General features: G+C 41.8%; 1 protein-coding gene across 2 annotated transcripts in view; it reads right to left on the bottom strand.

Moving 5' to 3' along the window:
• TBXAS1 (thromboxane A synthase 1) overlaps positions 1–17,449 on the bottom strand; it is a 240,551-nt gene that overhangs the window by 168,141 nt on the left and 54,961 nt on the right. For both annotated transcript variants that reach the window (XM_032207857.1, XM_032207858.1), the window contains exon 3: positions 8,502–8,595. In XM_032207857.1, the coding sequence (XP_032063748.1) occupies positions 8,502–8,595 (94 nt within the window). The remainder of the gene's footprint in view (positions 1–8,501; positions 8,596–17,449) is intronic.

The raw sequence follows: 17,449 nt of genomic DNA on the forward strand, positions 1-17,449 counted from the left end.
CTCTTGCTTGTAAGTCTCATTTGCAATTCCATTTCACCATGACAAGAAGAACGTTTGTTGAGCAGGTTGCTGTTTTTTTCTTTTGCCTGAATATTTAGAAGTGTCCCAATATAATTTTTCACTTTTCCCTGTATATCATTAGAAATCACTTAATAGTCACGAGATATTTAAGAATTACAAAATGGAAAGATAATAGCAAGGAAATAAAATGAAAAGTTAAAAAGTACAAGGATACCCCGTGACTGTATCAATCATTCCACTGCATGGCAAAGTGAAAGCAGAAAGAAAAGCCAGTAGCAATTTGAGATACCTGGTTTTAAAGTACATAGGTTTGTTTAGACTTCCTGTTGAAAAACTGCTTTTTTCTTCCTCAAACAAACCTGATTCAAGTGCAAATCTGGTCGATTCTGGTTTCACTTTATTGTCTACACTTAGACAAGTTCTGAGGCCTCTGAGTATGTGGAGAGTTAGATTACTTTTGAACTTTATAGCACCCAGACAACATTGGCCCTTTCTTACATCTCCGTATCTACCTAGGCAATTTTAATATCTGGATTAAACTACATAAATATTTGTCAAAAATTTTCAAACATTTCACCTATTTTTGACAATATAACAAAAGCCCAAGCGTGCAACAACTGCTTTGTACCCGTACCACAGACACTTAAGCCCTCATGGCTCTGTCCCAGTGTCCATTCTGCAAACTTGGGCTGTCCTTCCCAACACTGCATCCATTTGACTAAGGATCAAGACTAAGACCTAATTTCAGGAACTGTTCCCTCAGCCAAATGGAGGTGGTACACCCAAAGTGCACTGTAGTCAGACAGAGAACAGCACACAAGGAATACCGGGGATTTAATGGCACATGTTTGAACAGGCAGTTCTCCAGAGCCTTCTAACACTCATTTGAACATAAAACTGAGCACAGCTAGTTGCAGCAGATCAGATGTACAGCAGCTGTACCTTCCTACTTCAGAAAAGGGCAGGGGAAGTATTTGTTTGCTACCCTTTCAGGATGACTTGATATGCAGAAGGCCAGCTTCTTATTTGAAGAGACGTGTCATGCTATAAACATTTCTAGTGGAGCTTTGGTTAGCAGCACTTGCAAGAAAACCCTAATGAAAATAAATTGTTATGTATTTACCCATATGCTGAGGAGCATATGGCTAATGCATTTAGACACTGCTAATGAAGTTAAGACTCAGCTAAATTTGTTGGCTCATGGATAACGACTATTCTCAACAACCAATCTGAGCTGGCTATAATTTTAGCATTACAACTGATACCTGGCCATCATTCTAAGTACTGATGCTGCTGTCATGGAAGAACTTTTTTTTCTGAATGTGGATTTCTACACATCACAATAGGAAGGTGAGCAGCATATGATACTGCTAAACTCCAGATCTACATGCAATATGAACAAGTTACAACTTCATCTAAAACAACAGCGATTGCTCTTACTGCAGCACCGAGTCTATTGCTTTCTGTTTTAATTTCAAGGAATCGCAGATTTTGTGTTTACTCCAATCCAATTCCCTCCAAGCCAGCACTGATGTAAATTTAGCCAAAACTGAATAGAAGGCAATCAGATCTAAGAAATATTCCTGTTTTTTTAAGGCCATGTGTAGAAGTCCATTAAATTTTACCACCGCAGCTCGAAGTCCTCTTGTTCAGTCACATCACTATGAAGCCGCTCTTCAAGGTTAAGGTCCATATTTCTTGCAGGAATCTTAAATCCTTTGCATGACCACAGAGTCCAAGGAAAATTCCAGTTTGAACAGTTACACTGGGTCTATCTATATGCTGCTACCATTCAAACTCTGCATTATTTTAATTTCCTTAACCCAACTACTATGTAGGACACCTGTTTTATGTTCTCTGATGCTAGATTTCATGCCAGAGCTAGCTTTAACCTAGCAGTACACACTTCTTAAAGAGTAGGCTACTGATAACACTCTGGAATTTGCTGTGATGAACTTGCAAATACAGTCTCCAAGAGGCACAATGTATGGCAAACTTCCCCTAAACCACTCCTAGCAGCAAGATGCCATTTTAACGATGCAGACCTCTACTTTGATGGATATTTGGATATTGGGTAGCCATTTCTCCATTGACACACACACACACACACAAAAAAAATAATAAAAAAGGCAATGATTTTGGTCAAGGATGGAATGGAATAGCAGAGAAATGTCCATCAGCACGGTGATCTTGGGGACTCACCTTATTCAGACATCTTCATTTATAGGCCAGAGCTCAGGCTGGCATTGATTCACAGCTCTCTTTGGTCTGTGTCTATTGATGGATCATTAAATTTCCTCCTGCCTTCAAACTGACCAGTCTATTAGAGACAGCAGTGATATCAATGTCCCCAGATTTACCACAGAAAAGTCCCTAGAGAAGTCACTTAGGCATCAATCAGAGTGTTTCACCATAACATGATGAAAAACAAAGAAACAAACAACAACAACAAAAAAACAACACCAAGATGTATGTACCAGAACACCATCTATGCCAGCCATTTTGTGGGTGGGTAAAAAGAGGCACAAGGTGAAACAAAAGAAGTGGATCTGCTTATTCAGAAAATAAGGAGTCTTTGTCCCAGTCAAACTTGCCCAAAATCACTCTGGGAGTCTGGGGAAAGCTGGGAGCATGATTGGAAAGCCTCTGCTCTCACTTATTGTACTGCTTTTGAAAACATCATTCTCTTTCCACTTAACAGGTAAAGGCCTTCTCATACAGCTAGCAGTTGCCTCAATTATTGCCTCCTTATCACAAGCAAGCATGAAGTATGCCAAAAGGAACTACCAAAACACAGTTTACAGAATACCAAAGACATGATGCTGCTCATGAATGAAATTTTCATCTCCTCTGAGAGACAGTAACTCTACATCTCCACAGGAAGGCACAGGAAGGGCCCATCCAGGCCTCTTCAGCGCAGCACAAATAGCAGTAGGAGGTGCTCTAGGCAGAGGGCACGCAGCAAGAAGCTGTTTCTTGGAATACAGAAGTGATAGTTCAGACTTCTTTCTCCTCTTATATTCCAAAATAAACATTATATATTATTCCAAGAAACATTATATTCCAAAAAAGCAAAACCATCTTTCATGGCCACTGCCCTCAGGTCACCATTACCTACCAACAAAGCAGCAATGATTCACCCCTCTTTTTCTGTCACAGAAGACCTGCCTGTTGCTTTGTGCCTCACAATACCATCTCTAGCTTCCATAGAGGCTAATTAAAGAGAACCTGTTGACTCCACATTCAGGGATAACTTGTGAGCACAGTGATCAGAAACATCAAGTGCAGGAACACCAAGGACATCGTGTCTGTACAGAAGGCTTTCTTACAGAAGGCTTTCTGAGGAACATGCGCTGCTCTCCCTGCTGAGGTCCCACAGGCTCAGAGAGTATGTTGGGATGAGCCCTAGCACATCTCTGCCTGAGGCCCTTCTGAAAACCAGCAGTCCCACTCCTGCTGAGGGGTGCCAATGGCATGTAGTCAAGCTGGAGTCAGCTAATTGCCACATATCAATTTCCTGCATTAGGCTCCCACAGCCAGGTACCGCACTGACTTTGTCAGGGGATCCAACAGAGCTAACGCCTGATCAAAGGAGGTGGCACAGGGTATCAGCTGAGACTAGGAGAACACATGTATTTAAGAAGGAGAGAGACTGGCTTTACAGACACAGGAAGTACATGCAAAAACACATCTATCCCCAGGTTTTCTGTCATGTTGCAGACTGAAGTGGCTAGCTTCAGAGCATTTCATTTGACATGAATACACAAATGGGCCTTCTGGTCAAGAAGAATTTTTCCAGGCCGTGAGAGAAGACCTGAAGCACCCTGTGAGGCCCATCGGGGCAGTCAGCAGCCCACAGTGGGTGCACCAGGCTGGTCTGTGGTACCATGGCTTTATTTTCTGGTTCCACACAGCCACCAAGAGGCAAAGCACACGCTCCCTACTCCACTCCTCTCATTTATCTGTGCAAAGCAACACAAAACTATATGCAGGCTTTCACTGTCAGTGTAAACCATATTATTCTTGTAATTAAATCCAGGTCCACAGCCTTTCCCCGACCCTCACTATTTGCCTCCCTCCAACCTTGTTTGGGTTTACGTGCTGTGTCATTAAATTCCAGTACAGTAAGTGCTGCAGCCTCTCTCCAAGCATTGAGATACTGCTTTCTAGGCTGCAAATTAGACATGGGGTTAAATTCATCCCTGCAAGGACTCAGCCTTTTATTTTTCTTTACTTTTCAGTCAAAAGATGCTTTTGGCAGATACGTAGTGGAAAAAGATGATGTTTGCTCTCCGCTTCCTCCCTGCACACACACACACACCCTCCTTCTCCACTCCCACCCATCAGCCATAAAACAACACAGCCCAGCTAGATCCCAAACTGAAAGCAAGACAAAGCATCCACACAGCCTCCACTTCCATTCAGCAGAAATGGGCCACTCCAGGGTAGCCCAGGATCCACAAGTAGGCCAGGCAGAAATAAACAGAGTAAACAAAGAGTATCCTGTCCAAGCGGAGAGGGGCTAAAGAGAGTGATGTCCTTCATTAAAATGCAAGGCAGGGATGCAAGCACGCAGCCGGTCAAAAGCATCGCAGGAGCTTGCTAGGAGCACTCAGAGGAGAGCAACACATGTTCACACCAACACAGGGACCCAAAGCACATCACCCAGTTGCACACAGCCTGCCTACCAAACCCCAAACAAGGCAGCTGAGGCAGACCTACCACCACCCCAAAACAGCAGAGAGGCAAGCCCCAGGTTGCAGCAGGGCGGTGCTCTGCAGGAGGCTGAGCAGCGCAGGCAGGTACGGTACCAGGCGACCAGAGCCGCTCAAATGTCAGAGCCAGTGACATTTAAAAACAGCACAGCTGCCTTTTAAGAGAAGGATGGGAGACAGGGAGAAAAGCACAGCAGAGCCATAGCAACAGGTCAAGGGTTTGCCACGGTTCTTTGGAAGGAAGGGTAAAGGGGCACGGGCACTTTCTTGATTTTCAGAGCATTTGTCACAAAATCATTAGTCTAGGAATTAATAGGATAGTTCTGCTTATTTCTTCTGTAGCCTGCCCCTCTCGCTCATGCACCTGCATGGGCTTCAAAGTCAAAGCCCACGCTGTGTATACCTTTGTGTCTCCTGTTATGCTGCTATGGGGAAAAAAAGAGAAAAAAAAAAAAAAAGAAGAAAAAATGTTTTTCCACAGATTGGTAGGAAAAATGCAGTACGCGGAGAGATGGGGGAAACAGTCAGGAGTTCCTAGCACAATGCTAGTCTGTCTGCTGCAAGTCTGCTCAGTTACCGGGAAAATTGAACATGCTGCTTATTTTTTTTTGAACAGCCTAATCATATTTACTATTACATCAGACTTGCCCACCACAATTTGTTCTCATGCAATGAAGAATTTTTAATCTAATATCTTGGACTCCGATAATTTCCCAGCTGCAGAACTGCAATAATTTCATATCTTCTCATTTTTGAGATAAGCCGATTAACGTGGATATGCTTTAGTTTCGGGTTGCGATTATCCCCCTCTTTTTTACTTGAGGGGAAAGGGGCAACTTACAGTAAAACAACTTTGTTTTCCCCAAGACAGCTCTTAAAGTCTACTTTTCTGTGATGGAGATAGGTCTTTCCTGTTGCATTTCCCTTATCCCCTTAACTTTCAGCACTTCCCCTTCCTTTCTGAGACACTACATTACAGCATCTCTTATTTCAGGCATTTCTCAGGCAATATATTTTCCTACAGAAAAATAACTCTTTCAAGAAAAATATCATGGAGAAAACATTTTCTCATTTAAAATACATTTGAAAGTTTATTAAAAAAGAAAAAGGAAAGAACAGCCCAGCACTATTGGTCAAATCTCGCTTGCATTTTCAGGCACACTTATAGAATAATAATGACAACAAAGGGAATGATGAGGCTTGATGTTCTGTTCACATATACAGTGGAGTAAAATGAGAATCTCCACTAATATCAGTAGAACTGATTTACATCCATGTAAGCAGGGGAGAAAGCGAGCAAATCCTTGAATTTATGCCATTAGAAGCTGAAGAAAATGCTGCTTACTCCTAAAATTTTTTCAATACCTTTTGATGTTTACTTTTTTTTTTTCCCCTAAAATCCCCAGGTCTGTGATTTACTCGATTATATCAGATGGACTCACCTTCCTTCTCCATTTTTTTCCCCTTAAATTTCTAGCAATCATGAAAGCCCAAAACCATAAGATGAGCACACTCTTTGGACTGGAAGAATATATTTGTTGAAGTGTTTGGATTTCTAAGTCTCATTCTGATGCAGAGGTTTTCAACTCGTGTTGATTTGTAGTTCAAATTCAGCACTGGAAATGTAAAAGTTCCGTGTATGCAGATTCCTGTACAGCACATGAGAATTCATTCCACTTAGCCACCGTTCATTAACTCCTCTGAAATGGTTCAAGGGCTAGAAAGCCCTTTTAGTGGGATTGTGACTTGTGTTTTCCCACACACAACATTGGTGATACTGCACAGAGCAAGAAGGAGCTGGCCTATTTAAAAGGGAAGACCTTTAAATGTCCAGTTTAGTGAAAAGGCATGTCTGCATGAACATGCAAGTGCATTGCTACTTCCTAAAAAAACAAACAAACAAACAAAAACCTGCTGCTCTTGCACTACTGCGCCACAGGCAGCTAAATCCCTAAAGTCCCTAAAACCTACCCCAGCCCTGAGGAAGGTGGGAGGCATCTCCTAGCTCTCCCCTGCTGGGAAAGGGAGGGAACATGGTAGCTGTCCTACAGTGAGAGTACCTGTAACTTGAAAATGCTCTAGTCAAGAACATCCAGCAGTATAAGAGCAGCCCTCCTCTTACCAGCACATGGGCATCATTATGGGCAATGATTCTAAGAAAGCAGCCACAGAACCAGGTCCAGAAAACATGGTAAAAAATGAGGGAAGAAAGAAAAATTACAAAGATTTGGACTCACACCTGACTGTTCCTATTGACTATAAGACTATAAACAGGACAGACAGTGAAACGTTGTAGTGCTGGACGTACAGCCTGGTGGGGCTTGTGCTCCTGCAGTGTTCAATTGCTTAAAAACTCTGGCTGAAATTCTTATTTCTTGGTACTGCAAGACATAGTTTCATGGATACTTTCACTTATCTTCTCCCCAGAAGTTACTAAAATTACGTCCATTTTCTTCATTAGCCTGCTTTAAGCAAGTTCTATGAATGCAACACTGGTAATGAAATTTGCCTAGCAGATCACAGATAATAGTTTTCAGAAACTTTCTACTCATACACTAGTACAGGGTAAGCCTGTCCACAGCATGTCAAAATAATTTAGTCTCCAGGCAGCTTTTCCTACAGCAAGTGTTAGCAGGTGACTAACAATAAGAGGATTTTGTCAGCAAAGGCCTACGGAACAAGTCACTTCATGCCATCCAGCTGAATTCAAACCAGAACAATCAGGGTGAACTAGTCCATATTCCATACAATCAGCATCTCCTGTATCTTAAAGTCATCCTGTCAATCCTTTTCAAATGAACCAAGAGCAAATAAGTCCACCTTTTATGCTATTTTCTAAATGAAATCAGATGTACATGTAAAACCGGTATTTAAATGGGTTTTACCTAGTAATGAGTCAGATATTGACGGAACAATCACCATGAAAACCAAGGTAAGAAGCACTATAATCGCATTAATAATTCAAATCTCAGCATGGATGTTGATGACTGTGCACTTAAAAGAGGATATTGGGCTGTAGCTGGAGTTAGCCCAGATTTCCTGAAAAGTTGTTGGAACATAACAGAGACACACTTGGGAGACTTTATTGAGAGTCCAACCTGAGAAATGGCAGCTCCTCATTATTAACATAACTCGGACAATCAGAAGCATTAGAAAAGTTGAGCAAGGAATAAAAAACACCAGCATGAACAGGCTGAGAGAAGGTGAAGGGTAGGAAGAGTAAGTGAATTAAATCCGGTGGCAGAATCCCCAGTACTTCCCCTCCCAGGCTGGGATGGGAACATTTGGGGCACAGAACAACAGCATTCAGTGGTAGTCAATTCCAGTTACTGCTTAGGAGCAAGCAATGCTACAAGCTTTAAACTAAATGTGTACCATCAGCAAAAACACAAACAAATAGAAAGGTCGTGCAAGCCAAAACCACTCAGTACAAACCAGTTGGGGCTAGTTATCGTAATCTGCTCTATTCACATAACTAAGTTTGTTTCACTGAGGGCATGAACTTTCTTGGAAAAGCTCAAGTAATTAACTGCAGGAGCTTATGTATTTTCTTTCCCCTCAAGTTTACTTTATCCTGAAATTAGTGCTGCTTGCACACAACCGTTTCTACCAATTCACTCAAAAAGTGGAGTTTTGCTTGTTCTTTACAGAAGGGGACGCTTTAAGGGATGGTACTACTGAAGTGTAGGATCCTTTTCAATTCCTCCTACCTCCTACCCACAATTCACAATATTTTGGATAAATACAGATAAAATTCTTCCTTACCTCTTGGAAAAAGAGCAGGTTTCCAATGAAAGGAAGAGGTGGAGGATGTCTGATCCCTACTTTGCTTAGTTTGGAGAAGGCAGAGGTGGAGTACCTGGAACAAATAAAGAATTACATTAATTTTGGACCTTGTTACAATAAGACTTCCAGAGTAATTGGTTCAGGTGGCTTCCCTAGGTTCAGAGAAGGGAGAAGATGCTTTCTGTATTGGCCAAACAGAATGATCAGTGAGGTGGCATTGCTCAGCCACAGGAGCAAACACAAAGCACTGTTCTTCTGTCCTCTCAGAAGCACCAAAAGGACTGAAACACATGCCTACAAACAGGGCAGTGGAAATGGAGAGCTGCTCCTCTTCCCCAGGAAGTCGTGTGTGCATCAGAAGCAACTCGCTAAAGCTACATGAGGTTAGAACGAGACTGAAATGGGCATTTGGGTTGTGGCACAGCTGGGAAAGAAGCAAGACAGATCTTCACATGATTATTTTCTTTTCCTTCTATCACCACTACCTATACAGATCACAGAACAGGAATTCAAACTAGTTGCAGTTGTGTGAGAGCCAAGACACTGTCAGTGTTTTCAAGTCAAGCCTAGTATTTGGGCCAGATATGCTGATTAAGTGATTTTCCAGCTGCCAGTCAGCAAATTAAACAAAGATAAAAAATACAGGGAAACAAAACCCAGACTGAAAAGCTTCGTGTATCCCTTGTTTCAGATGGAACTGTGGCATGTTGGCAGGCACAATACTGGGTGGGGGAGGAAACAACCCCATAGCCCCTTTACCCCCTTCTCCTTCTTTCTTAACACATACCAGTGGACTTCAGGTGGTGAAACCTGGAAGATCAGGAGCTAACAGCAGCAGTTTTGATTAGCCAAAGACACAATAATACTGATTATTATCACGTTGAACACTATCACCAGGAGAACCAGGGCAAAAGATCATTGAAATTAATAAAGGCTGTCTCTTCATTAGCATCCCAGCTCAGAGCAATAATGATTTTAAAGAACCTTCTCAGTTGCCCCTGCTTACTGCATGATGTTTCAATGTCTGGGGCAATTTTGGTACGTGTCAACTACACTTTTTTTGAGAGGAAACTCAGAGGAAAGTGAACTTGAGGCTCTGCTCTCATACTTTATCTATTAATAGGGCAGTTCTGAACTAACTGGTGGTCCTTCAGCTTTAAACCACAAGCACGGTGAGACTGTTTGGTCCTGGAGATCAAATTAAATCTAACCCAAAGTAAAAACCATGAACTGCATATAGTGTAGGTGTAGGGGTCATGATGTCAGCTGCCTTAGTCTGCTGAGCCTGCAATTCACCTGAATTGCATAAGAGACATAGCCAGAAGCAGTGCGCTGGGATCCCAGTGAGCTGACTCCCCCTTAAGCCCAGCTGACAGTCTCGTTGACTCCAAAGACTGTGCTTAACCCACTGCTATGACTTGGACACGTCTGCTTTCAGATCCCATAAGCTACATAACGCCTCATCTGAAACACCCTACACGATGCAGGCAGGAATATCATGGTTTAATTAAATGGGCAAAGAGCGCACAATTCCTGTGGGACAGCGAACATGGGGGAGAAAAAGAGTCGGTGGCAGAAAAAGGCCCTTCCCTCCAACAGGTGGGAAAAGATGCTGCTGTGAAGTGAAATATAGGAAATTAAGAGTACTAAACCTCATGTGACCAGCAAAACAGAACAGACTTAAGTATCTAGTTAGCTTTTTGTACTTGTGTTTCTTGAGATTTCCTGCAGCACAGTACCTATTCTCTTAATGGATTTTCTTTTGTGAAGATACTTTACAAAAATTATAATCAGAAGATACAGATCTGAATATATTTAAATATCAGCAATGTGCTTCCTATGTGGCAGTACAAACCTTCCCAAACACAAACCCTCTAAATAGAAGTGATGTCTTTATGCAGGAGTGCTATTTCAGTATTACAGGGTATTGGGGGGAAAAAAGGCACAGAAGTCAAAATTTATTACACATTTTACATATATTATTGACTTTTTGGCTGCATAACTGCTTTAAAAAAAAAAAAAAAAAGTTTGTTTGCTTGTTTTTTTAAAAGCTGAAATACCTAATATTCTTTGGGAAGAAAAAAAAAAAACATTTTAACTTCAAAATGACAAACAGCCTACACGATACATTTTCTTCCCCAAAGAGGGGATTTTTTTTTTGCTGCTGTTTGAAATCTGCCTAAAGTGTCTTTGTGTCATAGCAAAGACCTCATCTTCTGTATGTAAACAGTAGAAGAGATGAAAATCTCTCTCAATGGAAACCAGTCAATTTTGCAGCATTTTCTGTTGGATGTTTTTACTGTGGAATACGTGACAGGTTACAAAACAGCAGCCAGAGCTGCAGCCAACTACTAATTTCACTGTAGACTGGACACTGTAGACCCCTGATCTTCTTGTACTGCAGACTCAAACAGTCTTACACAGCACAATTAATTGATGTGATCACCAAATATTTCAGAAGGAGCAGAATTAATGAGTATGGTGCTCAAAACTCGGCACCCAGGTTCATAAGACAAGAGCACACCTGGACTCCGTGGACTATTTATGCTTAGATGAGCAGTTCATCTTCGTTAGCTTCTGAACTTTATTGGCAGCTCCATACCAATAATCTGTTTTCCTTTTTCCTCTTAAGAATTTTTTCTCTGGTACCTTTCATTCAGCTACATTTGAAGTAGGTTTTCAAAATATAGAGAAATGGGGTTTACAATGAGATGGGAAGCAGAAGCACTGTAGTCAGTGAAGTGTATCAAAAAAAAGGCAGGGCCGGCAATAAAAATAAAATTAAAAAATCTCATCACTAAACACATATAGCTCTGTATCTGTGATTTCATTGCAGTACTGGTACTGTTGAAATGCCTGTAGTTTTGCAGAGAAGAGTATGCAAGTGTGTCGGGACTGACCATGTTGCACGCACAGAAGGAGGAATATTTACCATTACAAAGGTAATCTTGACTTTAGCCATTTCTAACATAACAGCTTATGTTTTGCAACCTTAATCATCACTGTAAGAGCTTCTCCCCCACCCCCCACCTCTGCAATATTTCAGCTGATGCCCACCAACTGGAGGGTAGGAGGAGGGAGAGGAAGGGGTGTTCTGGAGTTCATTAAAAAATAATTACAAATTAAAAAAAAAAATCTGTCCTGTGTAACACACAATGAACACCAGCAATGCATGCCTCTGACAGCTTCATGGCACAAACCTCTGCCTCTTCAGCCAGAAGCATCTGATAACTGGAACAGGCTAATTTATGTGATTCAGCTACTCAGCACACCCATGACACACACTTGGCCAGTAGCTTGCAGAGTTGTGCTCTAAGTAGTGCTGGGGAACACAGTGGCCACGTTTTGTTGCTGAGAAGGGGAGATGGGCCAGAAGATGAAGAGTGCAAACAGGCAGAATTGTCTTGCAGGTAGGCACACTATGTTCATCTCGACAAGCTGACATACAAATGAAACTGTTCTGAATCTGCCTTATCACCAGCAGGAAGTCTTATTTCTCACTCTGTTACTTAATGCACTTCTGTGTTAATTTATCCCCCCCAACTTATCTGATAGCAGGCAACTTCCAAAATAAAAAATGCTGTTTCTGTGTGTGCGCACTAAGGGTAGAAGTTTATTGATCAGACTAGCAAACAGAAAGGACAAAGATAAAAACTACTGGCCTTTCCCTAGGCTGAAGAGCCTTTATAAGGAAAATGAAAGGAAAAAAAAGATACGCACAGCTATATTATTGCTCAAAAATATACATTTCCACCTTTTGTCTTAAATACTACCTGCAGTTCTGATACTTCATCTCAAAGAATCTAGAAATAGAAGAGATATTGGGACATGACCAAAATAACCAAAGATACAGAACAACTTCTCTAGAAGGAATAAATATCCAGGCTATAATGTTAACCTTGGAAAAAGAAGCAACTGATGCTGCATGACAAATACATATCAAATCCTGTATAGCTTAGAGAAGATAAATAAAGAATTATTACTCATAATTGCTAAAAATAACTAACTAAATAAAAAAGCCACACACAACAAATAAATGTTCAGGTGGCAGGATTAAAACAAAGCACTTTTCCAAATAATCGATATTCTAACTATGGAACTCCTTGCTACAGGATGTTGTCTATTCTAGATGCTTAAAAAGCTTCAAAAAGTGATGAAATTAACGGAAGGAAAATCAGCAGGTATTTAATTCGTGAATTTAACAAATGTAAAAGGGAGACATGGAAAAAAGATTAAAGGGAAGGAGAAAAAAAAATATTTTCATAAGCAGGGAACTGGTCTGTAGGCTCCCAATGGCAGCATGAGATTAGACTGCAACAAAGCCTAACAGATAAAACTTCAGACACTTCAAGTTTTCTAAAGAAGATGTCAGGAAGGAACCTTTGTGCAAAGAGGGGCATGATGAAGGTAAGACTCTGATGGCAACAGCATTTACTGGACAACCTACCACGTTTCCACTCAAGGGAGAAACATACCCTAATATTTACACATGTAGGGCTTCCTGCACAACTACTAATTTAAAACCCTGGCATTATATGTTGAACGAAGTGACAACACATCAAAAGGAATCAGAGGAACAGCAGTAATGAGCTGGATCAATAAACAATTCAATAACTCTTTGAAGACATTCAAATGGCCTCTCAGAGCTAGATGATCTCTGTGCAGATTAAACATAACTGTTAAAAGAAAGTTGGCATGCCAAATACATTCCTGTAGGCCTGTAAGGCCGACTTAAGCTATCTGAAACACAAACTTACTGCCATGAGACACCATGCAAAAAAATGAGAAGGAATCCAAACCAACAGCTAATTAACATAAGTTGCAATGCATATATGTGACAGAACTAGCTATCTGCCTCACCAGTCCAGTACTGATCACTACTGAAAGAAAAAGTATTATATGGTCTACCATAAACTGCAATCAATTCTTACCGCAGATAACATTCACAAGTTGCCAAATCTGCATCACAGACTTTAACATACCATTGAAATCACCCCAAATCCCTCTCTCAATAGAAAGTGCGTCATTCCTTCTACATCTAAGTAATGCACATCCTAATAATATTTGAAAGCTATAAACTAGGACACTCAGAGAGGAAGAAAAAAAAAAAGTAATGGTTTTTAATCTTTTGGGGAGCTGGGAGGTGTGTTATTTTGGAAGACTGAGTAGGAAAACAAAGCATTTTGCTAAAATAATGGAAAACATTCCTGCCAAGTAAGACATAATCATGCATTTTTCACCTATTTGCCTCTGTTTATGTATACCCACACTAGGTCTCTGTTAACACTGGGATGTACTTTTGCTCAAAGTAGTGATAATATACAAAATAATGGTAGCCTCCCAAACATTACAGTGATGGCTCATATAAAATATATAAGCCTTCCTGGGAGCCCAGCCTAGAAAGCAGTCTCACCAAAACACTGATATCATCCCTGGTCTCACTACAGAGTTGAAATTTCTGCTCTTAGTTCTCTCTGGGAATTTTTGCATTATGAATACTGCAGCACAACCACTGGAGAGCTGCCATCACACAAGTCTTTCTTCTCATCTGATACTCAGGACACGTAACACAGAAAATCATGATTTGGTCCAACAGAGGAACACACAAAACACAGGTCTTGAAAGCAGGTATTCCAGAGAGTATTCCAGCCAAGGCAGACACCACCTCTGGTTATTACCTCCAGCAACTGAACTCGCTGAATAAAAAAAGTCAGCCAGCCAACCCCAGAACGTAGGTAAGTCTTGAAGCACTCTCTCCCAAAGCTGATGGAAAACTGAGGAAAGGAATACTCTCTTACAACCTGTTCGATTAACTTTGGGCAAAGGCTACCAAATTGCCCTTCACTGTTACCTATCGGTAGCTCTGGTGGAAATGAAGGTTTCTGCTGAGAAGTGCACTTGGATGTTTGACTACTATTAAGAAAAAAGAATATTTACAAGTACAGTTTTAGTGTATTGTTGAGATAAGCTTCAAAAGAGACTTTAGCCAGTTTGGGATGAGGCTGAGTACTGCAATTTCATTTTCAAGCTCAACAAATATATACTTTTTAAACTATGAATTTGTAGGGCTGTAATACCAGTTCCAGAGATAATGAGAACTTCCATGTAATGCCTGCTTGCCTTAATCACTTGTTTGCACTCCCAATGTTTGAATTTTGAAATAATTGCACAAGAATAAGACAGACATTACACACACTTGCACCATCTGCCTCCACAGGGGCAGATGTTTTCCAGCTGCGAAATGTAAATGACCATAGGATTATTATTCCTGGTGCACTAGCAAGTGCTTTAATGAAATAATGTGCAGGAAAGGCCAAATTATATGCCCAATATCACATTTATCCCTCATCTATCTGCTAACAATCATTTTTTAATCCACACTGTTCTGGTCTGCTGAACAATTCTTTTAGTGTCTCTTTTTAATAAGAGAACCGATAGGCTCAAGGGACTAGTTGTAATAAGGCTGCAGGTTGTCACAGTGCATTTAAAGTTTGGGGGGTTGCTCTGGTTTAAAAAAATTAAAAATAGTAGTGAATCAAAGCTAATTAAACAAAAACAAACAAACAAAAAAGCCCATACAGAAAAGCAAGATGCTTCACCATGCTCCAGAGTAGCCCTGAGAGAGACAGATGGTCCGTACAGCAGGCCGATGACAGTATTTCATCACCTCTCTCAGAGTGCAGCCCCTTCACACTGGGCAACAACTTTCCCAAATAAAGAGCAAACGAACGAGTCATAAATCCACACTTTCAGCCCTTCACAGTGGGCTCAACAGCGACTGAGTTCATTGCACACTTATATCTCTGTGGTATCCCTGGGAAGGGAGGTGTGGCCTACATCCTGCTCTGGGCACAAAGCAGGAGTGTCCACGGGAGATGTGAGGTCTCTGGAGTATGGGGGACCATACAAAAGGTCCACAGGAAGCCTGGGGCAGAGCTGAGTCCTCATGTCACAGCCCACTGCCCTACCTGCAGGACTAGCCTTCCTTTTGCTCCCCAGGACAATTGGCACTATATCTCCTCTTTTTTCAATTTCCTTTTCCCACCTTTTCCTCACACAGATGCCGTGTGGCATGCATGAAAGCAGTACCACCTCCAGGCCCTAAGTGCTCTTGCTTCAAGCCATGAAGACTGAAGTTTGCAGAAACAAGGGCGGTGTTACAAACATGATTTTCAGAAATGAGTAAAACTTCATAAATTTTTTCCTCCCTCCCCATGTAATCACATATCTTAATTTTGTAATTAGGCATCTTAATTACATAATTAAAAGGACAAGAAGTTTCAGCTTAATTAGCCTTGCTAATTATTACACAAGGTCCTTTCCTCATGATGTAACTCCACGTGCAGACAACATGGCACATGTTGCTGTGTGCACCACAACCCTTCCTACATACCAGCAACAATGGTAAGGACAAAGGTTTCATGTTTAAACAGAGGGAGGAAAGCCTGCCTGGGAGCCTGATCACTTCAGGTTTTCAAAGCCACACAGCAAGCACTTGCTAGGCCTCTGACCCACTACTTCATAAGGTCTTCAGCGCTTCATGGTCCACTACTTCGTGGTCTGCAGTGCTACGGTGGCTGCGTTCCTGAAACATTACCTAGCACACAAGCGCCAACACACCATGCAGGCAAAGCCAAGTTGTATTCCCAATAGCACACTTGTACCTCAGCTGTCACTTTCAAATCCACGCTGTTCTGGTCTATCAGACAACTCTCTTGACGTCTGTTGCTGTTGTCAGGGAACTGGTTTTAGAGTTCAGGTGCACTACCGCATTCCTCAACAGCCACAGGACGTGCAGAGCCACTCAGTGCCGTTACCACACAGGAGAAGTAAAGGACAAAACTACTTCAAGATAATCAACACTTCCCAGTGCATCCAGGCCTGATAGGGCTTCCTTGACTGAAGGCAAGGTGGGGAACGCAGTCCTTCCTCCCTTTTCCAGACCAGCCTCTTGGCATGCACCAAAACAGACAAGGTATTTCTGGAACAAACCTCTGGGCATCTTCCCCCTTTGTAATCTCAAATTAGCAGCTCTGACAGACTGCAGGGACAATTCACCTCCCTTCAGACCATTCTGGATAAATGCAGACAGACCTCATGATTACACTGCACATGAAATAATTTTTAAAACTTATTTATTAAGGTTAACATCAGTGGGGCACCACCCATTCTGGGCATGGAACATTGCAGAGGTCCTGCCGAGCAGAAACGGATGTGATCAGGGAGCCAGAGATCATTTCAAAATGTGCAGAGTGCCTGAATTAATGGTCCACAGCCCAACTTGGTTCCGTCATTTCCTAACTTTTGTGTGCTTGACTTTACAACCTCCATAATGTGCCTTTAATGCAATTTTCTCTATGCAAGTTCTCAGGTTTTTAAAAAGCTCATTAAAAATCCATCACATTGCATCACTTTGCATCCCCAGGGGTCATCAAAAGACCCTAGGACTGCAGCAGAGGCCTCTGCCAAGTGAGCGAACAGCAGAGCTGACAGAAGAAGCAGGTTGTCTTTCATGTGAGGGAGCTGCGAGGCACAGCCTGCCGCAGGGTCTCACCAATAGTTCCTCAGGGAGAAAGAGCAGCAAAATTGAAGCATTCCCCAACTGATCTCTGCCTAACACAGTCCTGCATTCCTCCATCTCATCCATTTATCCTCCTCCATGCAGCTCATTACCTAGTTTCTCCTTCCCTAGACCCATTCTTCCCTAGACCACTTGCACAAGTCCCCTCCTTTCTCATCATATTAACATTCACTTTACTCAACCTTTCCCTCCTCCCCAGCCACACTGCAAACAGGTGATGGGTGAGTGGAGAGGAAAAGGGCTGGCAGAGAGGTGGGACAGGCACTCTGCTTGCAGTTTTTGTGCCCAAGCCTCACTGATGCTATTGCACAGGGGATCAGCTACAGACAAGTCTTTTCTGAGTTGT

This window comes from Aythya fuligula, chromosome 1 (genome assembly GCF_009819795.1).
Source record: "Aythya fuligula isolate bAytFul2 chromosome 1, bAytFul2.pri, whole genome shotgun sequence".
Taxonomy (NCBI): Eukaryota; Metazoa; Chordata; class Aves; order Anseriformes; family Anatidae; genus Aythya; species Aythya fuligula.